This window comes from Myotis nattereri (assembly GCF_964212035.1).
Source record: "Myotis nattereri genome assembly, chromosome: 16".
NCBI classification, from domain to species: domain Eukaryota; kingdom Metazoa; phylum Chordata; class Mammalia; order Chiroptera; family Vespertilionidae; genus Myotis; species Myotis nattereri.
In genome coordinates, this window is record NC_138091.1 from 4,332,583 (window position 1) to 4,352,987 (window position 20,405).

A 20,405-nucleotide genomic window follows, 5' to 3' on the forward strand; every position below is an offset into this window, starting at 1 on the left:
AGAGCAGGTTCCAAACTCAGTCTCGAGACACGTGCTACGGGCTGCGCTGCAGGCGGTCCCGGAGGCTCCGGAGGCCGGGGGTCGGGGCGGCGGGCGCGGAGCCTGCGCCCCGGCGGCGCCAGCTGGGCGACCACCGCCTGCGGCACCGAGTCTCAGCCCCCCGCCCCCGGCGCCGGCGCCGAGCCCGGGACAGCCCGGCGTCCGAGGCTGGAGGGCTCCGACCGGCCCGCAGCGCCGGGGTGTCCCGGAGCGGGGCCCAGCGTGGCGGCGGGTCTGGGCGTCCGCGCAGAGGTGCAAGGGTCGCCCGCTCCCGGCGGCTGGCGGCTGGCGGCGCGCCCACCTGGCGGGGCGGCCGCGGGGAGGGCGGGCCGGGGCGGGACCGCGAGGAGAGGAGCCGTCGCCCTGCGCCTCCCGCGCCGCCTCCGCACTCCCCGCGCGGCCGGCCACATGGAGCCGCCCGAGGAGCCCGGGCCCGGGGCCCGCAGCCCGGAGGCCGCCCCGGAGCGCCGCGGGCCGCGCTGCCCGCCCTGCCCGCCCTGGCCCCACTTCCGAGAGGAACTTAGGGCGCTCCTGGCCCTGGCGGGCCCCGCGGTGAGTCGCGGCGCGTGCGAGCGCACGGAGTGACCTTGTCGCCCCGGGACGGCGGCGGGGGGCGGGGGGGCGCCCGGGGTGCGTGCCCAGCACCCGGCGCGCGTGTCCCGACGGCGCCCTGCGCAGCGCGGGCCTCGGGCGCAGCTGGCTGGCGCGGGCTTTGGGGGCCCCTGGGAGCGGGGACCCTCGGGCCCCGAGGGGCTCGGCCTGCCTTCTGCTCCGGTGCGCATTTTGGGAAGCAAGCGAGTTACCCGAACCGCCAGACACCGGGAACTGGAAAGGCAGCCCTGGGGCTGAGGATCTGCATGGCCCCGAGGCAGCGGGGCGCGAGTTCCCTGTGGTGGGCGAGGAGCTGCAAAACCCTGCCCGCCCAGAGCTCCGCCGCGCGGGACGCAGGGCCCCGGGGATGGTGCCCCAAGAAGTTTGGGGTTGAGTTTATGTGCTTATTTCTGTCAGTTGCGCGCTTTCTGCGCTCTCTAGTGAAGGCAACGCGGCTTTAAAAACCACAAGACCCGCGAGAAACGTAACCCCGCGCCGTGCCCCCGCCAGGCCGGGAGGTTTCAAGTCCACAGGGTGAGAGTCTCCTGCGCGAGAGCCTGTGCGGCTTCGGGGCGCAAATGAGCCTTGGACCTGGGCAGACCCGCATCTGCAGAGCCCGTGGGCCAGGGTGCCTTCTGGGGGGACCGCTTGTCGGGTCCTGTGATACCCACTGTGGGGTGCACAGTGGCGCGAACACGGCCGGGGCAGAGCCCGATGGGGGGGAAGAAGTTTGTGGAGCCCCCGCAAAGGGAAAGAGAGAACGCAGGCCGTGGAGTCTCAGGAGGCCTAGGAAGCGGGTGGTCTCCCCACTTCTCCCCTGCGCACTGGCCCAGACCGGGAGGGAAATAACCGCTTGGATGGGCCACTCGCAGAGCCGCCGTGGGAAGGTCTCGGGAAGGCGTCGTTGCTCCCACAGCACAAAAATAAACAGGGCAGCTTGGGAGACCCAGCCCGGACCGGCCGTCACCCTCTGGCCTCCTGCAGTAACCAGTCCCTTGACCTAGGGGACCTTCCGGTCTCCAGGGATGAGCACTGACTGACAGCTACGCCCGGCATGTTTGTATGTCTTCATCATAGGTACGAACTGTGTTAGTACAAATGTGGCGTATGCCTTGTAGACAAATAGGAAGCCACGATAACAAGAGAAAAGCTCTGAAACTTCAGCGCGGAGCGGAATGTGGCCTTTCCCTCCAGTCCTCTGTGTGTGTCTGTGACTGCTTTCCCAGCGAGGTCCTGCTTAGTATCTTAGGAATTGTACACGGAGCCCCTGCTGGTCCCTGTCTGGGTTCCTGCCTGCACAGCCCTCTCGCCAGGGGCAAGGAGAGGGGAGATGGCCCGGTCCCCCCTGCTCGGCTGCGCTCTGCTCTCCCAGCCCCACGGGTGTGTGAGGTAGGACCCTGGTCTGGATCCCTGCTGACCTTCTCCCTCCGGTCGCGTCTCCCTAAGGCCTCCAGCTCAGCACTGAGCCGTGAGTCTCCCAGAGGACTCACCGCCCTCCCCCGGACTGTAAATGGGGCTGGGAAGAGAGGACAGTGCGGGACACAGCGCCTTTCCCACTCACGCGGCAGGAAGCTGTGGGGAAGTGTGCGCTTGTGAGGGAGGGACGGTGGCCAAGCCCTGGGTGTTTCCCCGACTTTCTTTGTTGTTAACAACTCATTGCCCGGCTGAATGTCAAAAATCTGGAAAATAATCCCGAGGAGGGCCTGCCTGTCCGCTGCGTGGGCTGTGCCAGCGAGACGAGGGGACTAGCCTGGGCCCAGACCAGGGTGCTGGTTTCCGTCCGTCCGTGTGGAGAAGGGGGTACACGGGCGCCGAGAACCGGCGGGGCTGCGGGCAGAGGACACGGAACAGGCGGCCAGGGCCCCACCTTTCTCTCGGTGGCAGTTTGGCTACATCCGAGCCCTGCCGGTTCAGGCGGTTGAGAGCCCTGGGGCACAAGCCAGGGTGCAGGCGGTCAGTTCTCTGGGCACACAGCGTGCCCTGGGGTGGGCAGTTCTGAAGGGTCTGGTCCTTGATTAGGCGAGGGTGTGCTCCCGGGAGGGACAGCCCATGGGGTTCTCCATCCTAAAAGCTTTTTAAAAAATATATATTGTATTGATTTCAGAGAGCAAGGCAGAGGGAGAGAAAAAGATAGAAACATTAATGATGAGAGAGAATCATTGATTGGCTGCCTCCTGCACACACTCTTCTCCCCACAGGGATCAAGCCTGCAACCTGGGCATGTGCCCTGCCCGGGAATTGAACCATGACCTCCGGTTCATAGGTCGACACTGAGCCACACTGTCTGGAATGATTTTTTTAAAAATATATATTTATTGATTTTTTACAGAGAGGAAGGGAGAGGGATAGAGAGTTAGAAACATTGATGAGAGAGAAACATCGATCAGCTGCCTCCTGCACACTTCCCACTGGAGATGTGCCCGCAACCAAGGCACATGCCCTTGACCGGAATCGAACCTGGGACCCTTGAGTCTGCAGGCTGACGCTTTATCCACTGAGCCAAACCGGTTAGGGCTGATTTTTTTTTTTTTAAAGAAAGGGGAAAGGAGAGGGAGAGAGAGAAACATTGATGTGAGAGCAAAAGTGAAACTTTGATTGGCTGCTTCCTTCACACCTCCTACCAGGGATCCAGCCTGCAACTTGTGCAAACCAGCAACCTCCAGGAGCATGGGGCGACCCCCCAACCAACTGCCACACCAGCCAGAGCAAGAGGATATGTTTTTATTGACTTGAGAGAGAGAGGAAAGAAGGGAGGGAGACGGAGAAAGAGAGAGAGAAACATCAATCGGTTGCCTCCTCCCATAGGACCCTGACCAGGAATCAAACCTGCAACCTAGGTATGTGCCCTGACTGGGGATCGAACCCGAAAACGTTCGGTTTATAGGGCAGCGCTCCAACTGACTGAGCCACCCAGCCAGGGCAGCTTGAGGGTTTTACAGGCGGGAACTTCGGAAAGGTCGTGTGGGATTAGCTCAACAGAATATCCACCAGCTTTATGCTGAGGCACCAAAATGGGATTTGTTCCCCTGACTTCATCTGTCCTTGGGTGGGGTTGGCACAGATGGCACTGACTGGGTTTCTGCTGTCTGTGTCCCTGACAGGGCTGATTTAAGCTGTCTACCTCTGGTTGGGGAGAAGTGGTAAACCATTATTCTTAAGTGTCCTTGCTTAAGAAGGGAGGGTTTGCAGTTCACTAGATGGCTGTAAACTGCTTGTGTGTGTAAACTGCTTGGCCGTTTAACTATCTGCCTCAGTTTCTCTGTTCTGCTCATCCTGGCTTACTGGCCTGTCTCAGAAAGACACAGCAATGTGTGTGAGTGCCTCCCTTCCTGGCGCTCCCTCCTCCTGGCAGCTTGGATGTCAGGTCACTAGGGCAGCTGCGGTTTCCAGCCCCACTGTAATCTTACAGAACCGCCGTCGTATACTAGGTTCCTCATAGGCCATGCCGAATGAAAAATAGTATCGGCTCGGTGTTTCATTGCCAGAAAGGATTAATTTGGGGAAAAATAAAAAGATTGGGATAGACCCAGGACTAGGCCAGGAGCCTGGATGTGTGCAGACATTGCAAGCTGTGTGCACGCTGCTCCGTGTGCTTAGGTGGGGAAGTATATGGAGAGGGAAGAGGAAGTTAAACGGAAGGGCAGTTATGGCCAGAGAGCTTTATTGTCAGCATGTTTTCTTCTGCAGGGCTCTCCTCCCATGAGCCCTGGCTTCTCCCTCAGGCCATGGCCCCGCCCACAAGCCCTAGCTCCTCCCACAGGCCCTGGCTCCTCCCACAGGCCCATGTTCATGAGTCTCAATCATAATATTTATCAACCAAAATGTCATTATGCGGCACATGACTGTATTCCCACCCGTGGGCTGGGCATTCGCTCTAAGAAAATGCCGGTTCTCCACCCAATTGTGAATGTGTTCTGTGCAACACGATTTGTAATATCAAAACCTGCGAAGCCACCCAAAGGCCTGGCGGTGGAGGAGACCCAGCAGGCTTCATGTGCAGCCATGGGAGTGTGCGCGGGGCTGCAGGGGGCCCGGGCATGGGGGCAGCGCGTGCTCCGGGGAAAGGCAAGCAGATCTGTGCCGCTGATTGCAGTGGTGTGTGCGCATAAAGGCGCAAAGGACAAGGGCTGAAAAGATGGGAAAGATGCTGAGGTTACAAAAGAAGAAAAAAGAGGGGGACCCTGAGACCTTTAAGTTATACTTGAAAGAGACACCAAGCTGCAGCCAACGAAGCCACGGGGAGTGTCTGCGAGTGGCTGGCCCGGGCCCACAGGGTCCGCTGGCTCCAGCTCGGGCTCTGCAGCGCTGGGTTCATACCAACCTTCTCCACATACACCCCTGCCTCTCGCTTTTCAGGCCTGTCTTCTGTCTGCTTGTGGCTTACTTTGCAGTACATTCCAGAAGCAGCCCTCTGCTAAGCAGCAGGAGGCCATTGGAGATTAGAGTCACCCTTGTTTTCTGCAGTGAGAGGGGCACTGGGTCACGGTTTGGAAGTCGGTGCAGAAAAGATGTGCTCCCCCACCCCCCTCAAAGCAGGCCTTCCAGGAAGTGAGGGTCTGGGCCCATCCGCAGAGCGGAAAACTCCCCCCAGATGCGGGTTTGGGGAAGGGAAGAGGGCTGCCATCTGAAACATCAGGGGCGGGACCGGTGAGGTCCCAACATCGCAAATTGGACCCGCGGCGGTGCTGGCCGGTGGGCTGGCAGAGGGGAGGGCTAGAAGCTTCCCTAGGAGCCAAGAAGACAGTGTCGTCTGCGCCCCAGGCCCAAGAGACCTTTTCCCTTGAGGAGCTGAGAGGGGGCAGCAGCAGTGAGTCCTCAGGCACCTGTTCTCTTCCCTTGGGAGTGGGAGTCAGGTGAACCCACCTCTTGGGCCACATGAGCTCCCAGAGAGAGAGGCTTTCCCAAGGTGTCCTGAGTTTTCTGGGCCTGAGGGCAGGTGGGAGGTGGTTTTAAATTAATGGAAGGATGCCAAAACCGGTTTGGCTCGGTGGATAGAGCGTCGGCCTGCGGACTGGAAGGTCCCAGGTTCGATTCCGGTCGGGGGCATGTACCTGGGTTGCGGGCACATCCCTGGTGGGGAATGTGCAGGAGGCAGCTGATCGATGTTTCTCTCTCATCGATGTTTCTGACTCTCTATCTCTCTCCTTTCCTCTCTGTAAAAAATCAATAAAATATATTTAAAAATAAAATAAAATAAAATAAATTAATGGAAGGAAATAAGAGTACAAACCTGCAGCTAAAGCATTAGAGCGACTCCTGCTGGCTGCTGGAGACGTAAGGAAGAATAGCTCAATGGCCCTGAAGCTGGGCTTGCCCTCCTGGCGGAGGCTTCATGGAATTCAGGAATTACCGTGCTCTGCAGGCCGGTAACATGTCACTCAAATCCCAGATCCCGCTGGTCTGGTCGGATGGTCTTATTTCAGCCTCTGCTGCTCTGCCTGTGGAGTTACTTGCTGGCTATTGGAGGCTGTGTTCTCGCCAGTTCTCATTATGAATCTAGGATAGCAAGAGGCTTATCTCATAAGGCAGCCTCTGAAAATCTCAGAAAAAATATACATGTGATCTGTGGCATGAGAATCTAAAGTGAGAATAGATTTGGAATGCTAGGAAGCTTTTAAAAATGTGATTCTGAGAGCAGTTACCAACGGGCTTTTCAGTGTTTTCAAGAAGCCCACCAGGACCTGCACATTCCCTGTGGGAGCTGGCAGTGCTGCCTGAACCCTGGCGCCTCACTTCTAATGAGTTGATTCAGAGGGCGGGCGAGGGCGGGGGGTGCCCCAGGAATCACACTCCTCTCCCTCTGTGATGGTTGGCATTCGTATGTAACTTTTTGTTCTCTCTTTCCAGTTCCTGGCCCAGTTGATGGTGTTTCTGATCAGTTTCATAAGCTCCGTGTTCTGCGGCCACCTGGGAAAGCTGGAATTGGATGCTGTCACACTTGCAATCGCAGTACGTGTGGGACTGTTCTGACATGTCCGTATTATTTATGAAAGCCGTCTGTACGCGCTGCCTCTTGCTATGCTCAGGAATGACACAGGTCAGCAGCTTAAACCAATGCGGATGTGTTAGCGTCAGTGCTGGAGGTCAGAAGTCTGAAATGGGCTCCACTGAGCTCACTAAAGTCAGATGTTGGCAGGGCTGTAGCCTGAGTTCTCCTTTGCCTGTAACTTCACATAGTCCCACATTCTGCGGGTGGAGACAGGGACCTCTTTGAGGGGCCTTCATTCTGTCTACTGCATCAGCTTATTTGTAATCCATGGAGATCTGGCTCCCATTCTTGGTCCCACATCTGGGAGAAGGGAATCGGAAAAGAAGGGTTGAACTCTGACTTCAGAAGAAACTGTGGAGAGGGCCTGGCCGGAGGGGCCGTGGGGGCATGGAGTCCCGAGAGCATGAGCGCACGTGTGGGAGCACTTTCTCCGGAGCCATGGGAAGGAGCCGAGCACTTCCCCGAGCCCGTGACCAGCCAGTCGTTGTCCAACATGCAGCGTGAGTACTGAAAAGCAGCTGAGGTCATGAGGGTGTAAGTGTTTGAAGGCCTCGCACCCTCTACTCCACGGCTAACCTGGAGGACAAGGACCAGATGACACCCGGAAGAGAAGTTCACAGGCCCCCTGTTGCCAGCGGTTAAGTGTGGCATTTTGGCAAACAAAAGGCAAGACCCTCCATCAACAAAAAGATTATGATTTAATTTATTGCAATAGCCGCTTTCTTACATGTTTGGAACCAAACCTGCCATATCTCTGAGGCATGCCTGTGTAAAGAAAATAAAGGAGCGTGATGCCAGAGGAATGGCGGCGTGAGAGACCCTTTGGTGTCTTCCCTTAGAGTTTTAACGATTTGAACAACTCAAACGCAGCATGGGATTCCCTGCTCAAGGCACAGGCACAGCTGAGAGATCTTCACATTGTAGCATCTAAAGGTGGGCAAGGGGGAACAACCGGGGGAGGCGGGAGGGAGGAGGGCTCGGACGAGCCATGGATGCAGGGGAGGGGAGGAATCCGGCTGTGGCTGGTGTTTCCTGCAGCCGGGAGGAGCAGAGAGACGTGGTGAGCACGCCTGCAGAAGCGAGCGACACGAGCTGCAGCTGATCCAGAGACCGGGGCAGGACGCAGCATTGGCTGCTGCTGCAGTTGTCTGGCAGTTGGAATTCACGACAGAGAAGCAAAGCCATGGAGTCCTGCCACCCGAAGACTCTCAGGACTCCTCTCCCTTCACCCTTGGTGTTGGGTGTGAAGCACATTATCCTCAAACCTGACTGGCCCCCGGTTGGGGCTCAAGGGGGCCTTTGCAGAGGTCCAAGGTTGCCATTACTGGGAGGGCAAAACAAAGAAGGCTGCTGGGTTCCCTCAGCCAACCCCATTTCTAGGCATCGCGACTGTACTGATGGCAGCCAGAACCACTGCTGGGGGTCAGCATTCTGGTTTTACAGAGCTAAAAGAAACTTGTGATTCATTGCCACCTACTAGAAAATAATAAAAAGACCTCTTTTAGTAATCAGGTAGAAAAGGGGCACCCATACATAGCTGCCTAGACAGAGAAGGAATCCATCTAATATCATGAGTAACCAAGGTAGTGGGGCAGCTCAGAAACAAAATGAAAAATCTCCAGAAAACAAACTTAAACACATGAAAATATGTGGCATAAATGACAGAGAATTCAAGATTGCTGTTCTGAAAATACTCAGTGAGATGCTAGAATATACAGACAGGCAATTTAATGCATTCAGAAAACAAATTAAGAAACAAAACCTTTACCAAAGAGATTGAAACTTTATTACATAACTAAACAAAAATTCTGTAGGTGAAGAACTCGATAAAAGAGTTTAAGGATGAACTAGTGAGCGTAGGAAATAGAGCAGACCAGATGGAGGAAAGAATTACTTTATCTAAGCGAGAAATATCGAAATGATGCAGAGGGAAGAAGGGAGAAACCTGAGCTTAAAAAAAATATGAAAGAACCCTATGAGAACTATCCAACTCCAACAGAAAGAGCCGTCTGGGAATAATAGGGCACAGCAGGAGGAGAAGAGAGGGAGAGGGAATGGAGAGCCTATTCAAACAAATAGTGGATGAGAACTTCACAAACCTATGGAGAGAAGTAGACCCAAGAAGCAAGCAGAACACCTAGTTAACCTCAATCCCAAGAGGCCTTCTTCAAGGCACATTGAATTAAAACTGTCAAAAATTAATGACTTCGCAGGACAGCCAGGGAAAAGAGGAAAGTAACCAATAAAGGCAATCCCATTAGGTTATCATCAGACTTCTCAGCAGAAACTCTACAAGCCAGAAGAGAGGGGAACCAAATATTCACACATCTGAAAGAGAGAAATTACCAGCCAAGAATAATAGCCAGCAAAGTTATCCTTTAAATATGAAGGAGAAATAAAGATTTTTCCAGACATACAGAAGCTGAGGGCTTTTATCACCAGAAGACCTCCATTGTAGGAAATACTCAAAGGGGTCATCCTACCTGAAACAAAGAACATAAGGTCACAACACTACGGGTAAGATCACCAAAAAACTTAAAGCATTAACAAGGATAATTTGTGACAACAGAAACATAAAAGGGGAGAGGGAAGGTCTGAATTTGCAAAGGAGGATGAAGATCAGATGCATTCAAAAGAAAAAGGACTACAGTATATATGAAACTTTATATTTTATAAATCTAACTAGAGGCCCAGTGCACAAAATTCATGCACTTGGGGCGGGGAGGTGGGGGAGTGGTCCCTTAGCTCAGCCTGCACCCTCTTGCAGTCTGGGAGCCCTCGGACTCCCCTGGGGGAGCGGGCCTAAGCTGGCAGTCAGACATCCTTAGCACTGCCATGGAGGCGGAAGAGGCTCCCACCACTGCCGCCGTGCTCGCCAGCTGTGAGCCTGGCTCCTGGCTGAGCGGCGCTCCCCCTGTGGGAGTGCGCTGACCACAAGGGGGCAGTCCTGCATTGAGTGTCTGCCCCCTGGTGGTCAGTGTGTAATACAGCGACCGGTTGTTCCGCTGTTTGGTCAATTTGCATATCAGCCTTTTATTATATAGGATGGTAATCACACACACAAAAAAAACCAAAATGGAGAAATATAGCTTCAAAAAAAGGAGAAAAAAGAGGAGAGAAGTATGGAATATCACCAAATAAAAACAAAAGACAGAAACACAAAGGAAAATAACCAGTGGAGGCACAGAGCTACCAGAAAACAGAAGATGAAATGGCTGTAGGAATCCTCATACATCAATAATCACCCTAAATGCCAATGGGCTGATTCACCATTAAAGGGGCACAGAGTAGTAGAGTGGACCAAAAAAACAAAACCCATCGCGCTGCCGGCGTGGCTCAATGGTTGAGTATTGAGCTATGAACTAGGAGGTCACGGTTCGATTCCCAGTTAGGCACATGCTCAGGTTGCAGGCTCAATCCCCAGTGTGGGGCATGCAGGAGGCAGCTGATAAGTGGTTCTCTTTCATCATTAATGTTTCTATCTCTCTCTCCCTCTCTGAAATCCATAAAAACATATTAAAACACACAAAAACAAAAATAAAACCCATCCATATGCTGCCTTCGGGAGACACAGCTAAACTACAGACAAAGGTGTATTCAAAGTGAAAGGGTGGAAAATGATTCTCCAAGAAATCACATCCACATCCATACTTACATCTGACAAAATAAATGTCAAGATAACGAAGGTATCAAGAGACAAAGATGAAAATTTTATAATGATAAAGGGGACATATGTCAAGAAGACAAAACACTTACCAATATATATATGCACCCAACCAGGGAGCACCAACATATATAGAGCAACTCCTAATAGAAGACATACAAATGCCAACAGATGTGGAAATATGTTTAACCTCACTAGCTATTAGGGAAATGCAAATCAAAACTACAATGAGATACCACCTCACACCTGTTAGAATGGCTGTTATCATTAAGACAAGTATTAACAAATTTTGGGAAGGATGTGAAGAAAAATGAACCCTCGTTCACTGCTGGTGGGAATGTGGGCTGGTACAGCCACATGGAAAACAGGCTGGTGCTTCCTCAAAAAATTAAGAATAGAGTTAACATATGACCTAGCAATCCTCTCCTGGGCATCTACCTGAAGAACTCGAGAACATTTATTCACAAAGCTCTATGCACCCCTATGTTCACTGCAGCATTAGTCACAGTGGCCAAGACATGGAGACCACCAGAGTGTCCTTCCATAGAGGACTGGGTAAGAAGGTGTGGTACATACATGCTATGGAGTGCTACTCAGCCATAAGAAAAGATGAAATACTGACATTTGCAACAACATGGATGGACCTTGAGAATATCCTGCTAAGCAAATAAGTCAGTTAGAAAAGCTAAGAATCATATGATTTCACTCATTTGGGATATAAAACTAAAACGCATAGACACAGACAACAGTCTGGTGGTTACCAGAGGGAAGGGGGTGGTGAGGTGGTGAGGTGGTGGGGAGTAAAGGGGCCACATATATGGTGATGGAAGATGATTTGACTTTGGGTAAGGGGCACACAATGCAATACACAGCTCATGTATCATAGAAATGTACACTTGAAACATGTATGATCCTGTTAACCCATGTCACCTCAATAAGTTTAAAAGAGGAGAAACCGAGACCTCTGCTCCCATCCCAGTGATTTGTCTGTCTTCCTGAGAGTCCTAATATAGAAATTAAACTGGAAGATGAAATCCTGTATCCTATTATCTAACCCTAAAGTCAGAAAGAACCCCACATCCTCTCTGTGTCTTAGATCAAATCCCCCCAAACCAGAGAGAGATGTCCTTGAGGGGTGAATTGGCTCTGCATGGCCAAAGGGCCCACCCACTTGCTCTCAGCATGCGCTCTCCGGCCTCCCCATGCCCCTTGCTCCTGCAGACAAGGCACACATTCACCTTCCCTGCCGGCTCCCTCCAGGCTTTGAGCTGCATCGGTGAACCTTGCGAGACTACCACCCTGCACTAGCCCCAGCATGAGCTTTCAGGGAGCAAGTGGACAGCCCCAGGCTTCATTTTCCTTTTTGGTTTTTGCTGTTTGGAAATTTGGGGGAGATAGAAATGTACTCAGCTGGCCTCCAGCAGATTCTCTTTGGTCAAGGACGTGCAAGAAAGCTGGTGCTCTCAGGCTGGGCTGGTGTGGCTGCTGCCCCGGCACCTCCCTGCAGACTCCGGTGGAGGTAGCAGGTTCCAGACAAAGCCAGCATCAGAGGTCCTGCCGTGCCCCTCCCTGACTTGGGGCTGCAGCCATGGGCTCCCCAGAGCTCCGGAAACCCCAGGGCTTGCTGACATGGTCAAACCAGCACATGTGGGAGCCCCTGTCATTGGCCTTGACTTCAGAGACCGGCTTCTGCACTCCCAGAGTCCTCCGGGACATTGGAACAAGCCAGGCTTGGTTTTGAGCAAGTGGACTTACCCGCCTGGCGTCCTGCCCCGTTGCCTGCTCCTTAGGAAGGATGCGCGTTCCTCTGAAATTAGGGAGCAAAATGCTGAAGATTAAAAAAGAAAAAGGCTGCGTAGAACCTCTGGCCTACACGTCTCCTCTCTAACCGTGTGCACGTCCTCTGTGCCCGCCCCGCGGTCTCTGCAGGCGGAGGCCCTGCGGGCTCTCCCAGGTGGCCGGCATCCCCTCCTGTCTTCCCTGAACGCTGAGCGGCCTCTCCTTTGCATCTCTTTCCAGGTGATCAATGTTACTGGCATCTCCGTGGGATTTGGCTTATCTTCTGCTTGTGACACCCTCATGTCTCAGGTAAATGGGGCCCAGGTCACTCTCAGCGACCCTGGGCGTCTCCCTGGGTGGATCTGGAAGAGCTGAGTGCACAGAGGGACACAATCTGACACCCTGCGGCCTGCGGGCCTGCGGTTCCAGCTCCCCTTCCTGCTCCCTCTCAGGGTGGCCGGCGCCCCCTCCGCTGTGCAGGCCGTGTTCATCTGCGCGGCTCCCTCACACGACATTTTGACCAAAGAGGGGACATTTATACAAGTCCCTTCTGCCGCTTTCCGCATCATTAAGTGTGGTTAGCCCGTGGCTCTCCAACGCTAGTGTCCATCAGAACCTCCGGGGCTTGTGCCTTGGGTGGAGGGCGTTCCTAAAAGCCCCTGGGCCAAGGGCCCAAGGAAGAGGCTGACCCTCCGCCTTTCATCGAGCTTGTCACAGGGGAGGTGTGGCTGGCAAGTCCTCTGTGCCCGGTGGCAGGGCAGGATGGAGCGGGCACTGCAGCGGCCCGCCCAGGTAGGGGAAAGACCTTGCATGCTTGCCAGGGCAGGGCCAGGGCATGTTCTAGGAACCACACACACCAGCCAGCACGGGGAGGGCCCATCGGACGTCCCTGTTCCGTCCCAGAGCGAGCTGCGGCCTGGCAGCGCCAGGCAGTCACACCATGGCAGCGTCTCTCCACCGTCCCCCCTGTGCCTCTCGCAGGAGGCGCCCTGGGTGTCAGCAAGGGGCTTCGTTAGCAGGGAGGTAGCTCGCTTAGTCGCCAGTGGCGCACATTAGGGACACAGTCCACAGCAACAACATCGAGGTGCAAGCAAAGGAAAAACACTAAAAGCGGGAATCCAGGTATTAGTAACGATGTTTTCCATCATGGCCTCCGGATCCGAGCTGGGTGCTAGGTCACCAGGACATGGTGTCGGGGCACTGACGCGTTTACGTGAGCCTTCCTATGTGTTAGCAAAGAAGAAATACGAGCAGATTCATCTGGTGTAAAAAACACCACATTCAGACCTGGCCTCTTTGGCTCAATGGATAGAGCGTCAGCCTGCAGCTTGAAGGGTCCCAGGTTCGATTCCAATCAAGGGCACATGCCCAGGTTGTGGACTCCATCCCCAGTGTGGGGTGTGCAGGAGGCGCTAATCAATGATTCTCTGTCATCATTGATGTTTCTATCTCTTTCTCCCTCTCCCTTCCTCTCTGAAATTAATAAAAACAACAACAGTAACAAACAGCAGCACCCTGGTTCAGTGGGGTGCCCACAAGAGCACAGAAGTCCAAAGTCAGCAGGGACTTGAGCTGGGAGGTCTTCCTCTATGAGTGTGACACTTGCAGCCTGGTCTTTGGATGTTGACGTAGCCACGGCCTCGGGAACCTGGCCAGACTGTGCAAGCTCTACATGTTGGCCAGGGGGGTGGTGCTCCTGACACGAGGAGGTAAATAGTGGGGGGACTAGCCAGTCCGGGACCCCACCCTTCTCCCCTCTTTCATTGGTGTGTGTGCCAGTCCCCATGTGGCTTGTCTCCATGGGTCCCTACTGCCTTAGAGTGACAGGGTCCCACAGGAGGCCGAGAAGTTCCCCTCCATCCAGGGACGTGAAGTCACTGACCTTTCGCACAGAATCCCATTGCAGATTCCAGGAAACGGTCCCTGTTCCAGGGACAGCAGGTCTGGTGTCCTTATGACCACGCCCTCTGGCCCAGGGCCAGCATCTGTGCCTTCGTTTCTACGCCTTCACTGTATAGGGCCTCTGGCTGAGTCCCTCATGTGGCTGTGGGGCAACAGCACCCGCACTTGGTTATTTAAATGTAGGAAGGCCTGGGGCCCTGGCCAGGTAGCTCAGTTGGTTAGAGCATCGTCCCAATATGCCAAGGTTGTGGGTTCGATTCCCAGTCAGGCACATATAAGAAGCAACCAATGAATGCATAAACAAGTGGAACAACAAATCTCTCTCTTTCTCTTCCCGTTCCTCTCTCTCTAAAAAAGCAACAACAACCAAAACAACAACAACAAAAGCCCATAAATGCTGAATGCCTGCGAAAGCACCTTTGTTCACCCGGCCAACGTAGATTTTCCAGCTAATAATTTTGTCTGTTTCTCAAGGACATCATCTTTCTGACTTACCCGCCCCACTGCCTGCGGTCACAGAGGAGGTGGAACCTCCATTCTGTACCGAGTTCTTCTGCCCGTGCCTGCACATCATGTCCTCTGAAATGTGACCCCCACCGTCACTCTCTACGACGGGGGTCCCCGTACATAGGTGGGACTTGGACTTTTCTAGTCCCTTTGTGGGGGCAGCCTCATTAACTGCCATCCTGTTCAGACACTAGGCTGTCCACTTCTTCAAGTTCCCATTTGCTGTGTCTGCTGACAGTCAGTTGCTAAGGCGTCTGCCTCCTGCTTACCTGGTAGACGCCTGTGGGCAGGGGCAGGAAAAGGTCAGCTCTGTCCCCGGCTTTTGCCAGTGAGCCCAGATGTGTCCCCACGCCTCCTGTCCTATATAGGCTTGCTCATTGCTGCCCACCCCTCTGCCTCCCATTGTCACAGCCCACCTGGCTGTGCCAGCGTCAGTGATCAGACAAACCACTTTTAGCTCAGCCCACTGGCTACTGCGCTGTGTTCCTGCTTCCATCCGGACAGGATCAGTGGGTGGCGGAATGGCGACAGCATCCAGTAGACAGATTGTCCTGCTAGAGCAGGGGTGGGCAAACTTTTTGACTCGAGGGCCACAATGGGTTCTTAAACTGGACTGGAGGGCCAGAACAAAAGCATGGATGGAGTGTTTGTGTGAACTAATATAAATTCAAAGTAAACATCATTACATAAAAGGGTACGGTCTTTTTTTTTTTTTTTTTAGTTTTATTCATTTCAAATGGGCCGGATCCGGCCCGCGGCCCGTGGTTTGCCCACGGCTGCGCTAGAGCCATCAGTTCAGCAAGAATGCCCCTCCTTTCTTGCAGGTCACAGGGGCTGACACAGGGGCTGAGCCACACCGGCCAGGGCCACCAGCATTTTGCTTTCTCAAAGGCAGCCGGCTGTTCTGCCCCCCCGGCCCATCTATGTCCTTTCCTAACCAGGCAGTAATGGGCGAAGGCATTACATTCAATGGGGTATAAGAGTTCACTGATACCCCAGAATTCCTGTGAAAGACTATCTCTCTTTCACATGTTTTGCTATTTATTGGACAGGACTGTACTTTGTCTGTACAGCCTTGGGGACAAAGCAGGTCTTAGCCAACCACGTGATGCGATCCCTCCGCACGTTCCTGTGGAGCCTGCTGCGTGGGGCCGCAGAGCCTGCAGGGCCTTTCCGGCAGAGGCAGACCTCCGCAGGTTAGCGTTCGTCATCAGCGTGGTAGCCCATTTCACAGAGGCGGGGAAGGAAAACAGGGACAGGCCCCGAGCCACCGTCCATGGCCTGCGGTGGGGCTGTGTGAAGGGGAGCGCTTGGAAGGTACACCCCACATGGGAGACGCATTGAGTAACAGTTGTTGGCCACTGCGAGGGCATCAGTAGGGGAGGCTGCACCCCCTCCAGAAAGTGTACACGTGCCAAGAGCGCGTTGGTGACCACGCTGACGGCAGCTGGATAAAGTCCAGGCTCAGCATTCGGGGGCGCGAAGGATGCAAACAGTGGGGAATGGGGCTTAGCAGGAGCTGAGGGGAACCAAGAGGCCACCTGGCCTCCCAAGACCCCAGTTGTTCACCCACCTGGTTGCTCTGATTCGGGAGCAGCCTGTTGCCATGGTTACAAAGACCTCAGGGCGATGGAAGCCCGGCAGCGAGGGCTTCTTTTTGCAGAAACAGGATAGACTTCACAATCTGACACTCAGGGTCACAGTCTGACACTCAGGGCCACAGTCTGACACTCAGGGTCACAGTCTGACACTCAGGGTCACAGTCTGACACTCAGGGCCACAATCTGACACTCAGGGCCACAGTCTGACACTCAGGGTCACAGTCTGACACTCAGGGTCACAGTCTGACACTCAGGGCCACAGTCTGACACTCAGGGCCACAGTCTGACACTCAGGGTCACAGTCTGACACTCAGGGCCACAATCTGACACTCAGGGTCACAGTCTGACACTCAGGGCCACAGTCTGACACTCAGGGCCACAGTCTGACACTCAGGGTCACAGTCTGACACTCAGGGCCACAGTCTGACACTCAGGGTCACAGTCTGACACTCAGGGCCACAATCTGACACTCAGGGCCACAATCTGACACTCAGGGCCACAGTCTGACACTCAGGGCCACAGTCTGACACTCAGGGCCACAGTCTGACACTCAGGGCCACAATCTGACACTCAGGGCCACAGTCTGACACGCAGGGCCACAGTCTGACACTCAGGGTCACAGTCTGACACTCAGGGCCACAGTCTGACACTCAGGGCCACAATCTGACACTCAGGGCCACAGTCTGACACTCAGGGCCACAGTCTGACACTCAGGGCCACAGTCTGACACTCAGGGTCACAGTCTGACACTCAGGGCCACAGTCTGACACTCAGGGTCACAATCTGACACTCAGGGCCACAATCTGACACTCAGGGCCACAGTCTGACACTCAGGGCCACAGTCTGACACTCAGGGTCACAGTCTGACACTCAGGGCCACAGTCTGACACTCAGGGTCACAGTCTGACACTCAGGGCCACAGTCTGACACTCAGGGTCACAGTCTGACACTCAGGGCCACAGTCTGACACTCAGGGCCACAATCTGACACTCAGGGCCACAGTCTGACACTCAGGGTCACAGTCTGACACTCAGGGCCACAGTCTGACACTCAGGGTCACAGTCTGACACTCAGGGCCACAATCTGACACTCAGGGCCACAGTCTGACACTCAGGGTCACAGTCTGACACTCAGGGCCACAGTCTGACACTCAGGGTCACAATCTGACACTCAGGGCCACAGTCTGACACTCAGGGCCACAGTCTGACACTCAGGGTCACAGTCTGACACTCAGGGCCACAGTCTGACACTCAGGGTCACAGTCTGACACTCAGGGCCACAGTCTGACACTCAGGGCCACAGTCTGACACTCAGGGCCACAATCTGACACTCAGGGCCACAGTCTGACACGCAGGGCCACAGTCTGACACTCAGGGCCACAGTCTGACACTCAGGGCCACAGTCTGACACTCAGGGTCACAGTCTGACACTCAGGGCCACAGTCTGACACTCAGGGCCACAGTCTGACGCTCAGGGCCACAGTCTGACGCTCAGGGCCACAGTCTGACGCTCAGGGCCACAGTCTGACACTCAGGGCCACAGTGTGACTCTCAGGGCCACAATCTGACACTCAGGGCCACAATCTGACACTCAGGGCCACAGTGTGACACTCAGGGCCACAGTCTGACGCTCAGGGCCACAGTGTGACACTCAGGGTCACAGTCTGACACTCAGGGCCACAGTCTGACACTCAGGGCCACAGTCTGACACTCAGGGCCACAGTGTGACACTCAGGGTCACAGTCTGACACTCAGGGCCACAGTCTGACACTCAGGGCCACAGTGTGACACTCAGGGTCACAGTCTGACACTCAGGGTCACAGTCTGACACTCAGGGCCACAGTCTGACGCTTAGGGCCACAGTCTGACACTCAGGGCCACAGTGTGACACTCAGGGTCACAGTCTGACACTCAGGTCCACAGTCTGACACTCAGGGCCACAGTCTGACACTCAGGGCCACAGTGTGACTCTCAGGGCCACAATCTGACACTCAGGGCCACAGTGTGACACTCAGGGCCACAGTGTGACACTCAGGGCCACAGTCTGACACTCAGGGCCACAATCTGACACTCAGGGCCACAGTGTGACACTCAGGGCCACAGTCTGACGCTCAGGGCCACAGTCTGACGCTCAGGGCCACAGTGTGACACTCAGGGCCACAGTCTGACACTCAGGGCCACAGTGTGACACTCAGGGCCACAGTCTGACACTCAGGGCCACAATCTGACACTCAGGGCCACAGTGTGACACTCAGGGCCACAGTCTGACGCTCAGGGCCACAGTGTGACACTCAGGGCCACAGTCTGACACTCAGGGCCACAGTCTGACACTCAGGGCCACAGTCTGACACTCAGGGCCACAGTCTGACACTCAGGGCCACAGTCTGACACTCAGGGCCACAATCTGACACTCAGGGCCACAGTCTGACACTCAGGGCCACAGTCTGACACTCAGGGCCACAGTGTGACACTCAGGGCCACAGTCTGACACTCAGGGCCACAGTCTGACACTCAGGGCCACAGTGTGACACTCAGGGCCAGTCCCTTCGGTGTGGCCTCAGTTTTGATGACAGGCATCTTATGTCAGGAGAGCGCAGATTTCCAGCAATTTCACGGAATTTCTGGAACGTTTATGTACAGCTACAACATAAAGAAGGCTTGATGTTATTTCTTTTTTTAAAAGAAAAATATATCTTATTGATTATTTTACAGAGAGGAAGAGAGAGGGATAGAGAGAAGCATCGATGAGAGAGAAACATCGATCAGCTGCCTCCTGCACACTCCCTACTGGGGATGTGCCCGCAACCAAGGTACATGCCGGAATCGAACCTGGGACCCTTCAGTCTGCAGGCCGACACTCTACCCACTGAGCCAAACCAGTCAGGGCTCAATGTTATTTCTTATTTGACAATGTTTCCCAAGTAGTTTCAACATTCCAGGTAAGCCTAGTCTAATATTGTTCTCTTTTAAGGAGAGAGAACAAACCTCGAAGCCTTCCAGGGGCCTCTGGAGCACTGCACAGCCACCGCCAGAGGAGGACTCTGACTTTGCATCCGCTCCTCCTGATATTGAATTCCGCGTCCGTGATGAGTTCAGCTTGCCCACACGGATTTCTGTTCTCATTACTACTTATCACAAACCTTCTATAAGTCTCCTCCTGCTTTTCCTCTTTTCATTCTGAAACAACCAGCCTCACTTTAGGACAAACTTACTTTTCTTTCTCTCAAAACTATATTTTCACACCTTTTCCTTCTCTGACTGAAAGCGTATATTATTTTCTTTTCATCTTAATTAGAATTATTAGCCCGTAGATAACTCAAGAACATGTCTGTTCTCCGTAAGTCAACAAACTTAAATCAGCTTTTATTTACTGAAGTGGTGAACTTGAAGTGTGTGTGTTTGTTTCTGAGAATTGTAGAGTAGCCAATCCTTGTAAGTGCTTGTTTGTTTTTGGAGCCAATTAAACACAGCTCACTTACAAATTAGCAACACCACCCGGAGGTAGGAAACACCACACACTGAACACATGTGTAGACACACATGCACACACACAGCTGCAGGCAGACCTGTGGCCTCCATAAAAGAAGTGGATCTCGAGACCTTCCTCCCCCTCCCACCTTTACGTCAGTCCCGCTCTAATAGAGGTGTGGACAATATTCTATCTTTTTCTAGTTTCAGTTCATCCCCTAATTTTCTAACCCTGGCGGTCAGCCAGCCGCCCACCCGAGGGGCCAGCCCTCAACCATGGCCGCGTGCTTGTCTTCCGCGCCACAGCGTATATTATAAAGGGAACTTACACAAACCCATAGGATCAGCGGCACTTTCGGGCACCCCTGTGCTCACACTGCAGTCTAGTGTGTTGGTCGACCCTCCCCACATGCAGGTCCTGGCCAACCCAGGATTTCCCCTGCGGATGCCTTTCCCCAGGCCCATTGCTGGGGTCTCCAGGCTGAGAGAAATGTCCTGGGCTGAGAGACCCAAGAGAGGGGCTGCCAACTCCGTTATTACACCGAGTTTACTGAGGGAACTTACAGAGGAGCAGCGTCTTGGGCAGTGGTGTGATGGGATATTCTCCGCCCCACGTGACAGGTGCTGAGGGGCTAAGTACACGGGGCGGAATGGAGAGGGGTACTCGGGTGTGACACCCGCCCCCACCCAGATAAGGGCAGATGCCTTGCTTACTTCCTGAGGCAGGGCCACAGCCTGTTCCAGAACCAGCCCACCTGATGCGACAGTCGTCAGGGTCCTGGGATTGTCAGGAAGCAGCGTGTGGCCAGCATCCAGCTGGTGGGGGCGAGGCAGCGGTGGGCGGCGGTCAGGCCGTGGAGTAGTCT

At 54.3% G+C, this 20,405-nt stretch overlaps 1 protein-coding gene across 1 annotated transcript in view; it reads left to right on the forward strand.

Moving 5' to 3' along the window:
• Nucleotides 1-447: 447 nt before the first annotated feature.
• The window catches only part of SLC47A1 (solute carrier family 47 member 1), a gene marked incomplete at its 5' end in the record, with an annotated part of 41,097 nt that continues 21,139 nt past the window's right edge, over nucleotides 448-20,405 (forward strand). Inside the window, 3 exons of the mRNA XM_081110685.1 lie at nucleotides 448-591; nucleotides 6,478-6,579; nucleotides 12,303-12,371. Of these exons, the coding sequence (XP_080966811.1) occupies nucleotides 448-591; nucleotides 6,478-6,579; nucleotides 12,303-12,371 (315 nt within the window). The remainder of the gene's footprint in view (nucleotides 592-6,477; nucleotides 6,580-12,302; nucleotides 12,372-20,405) is intronic.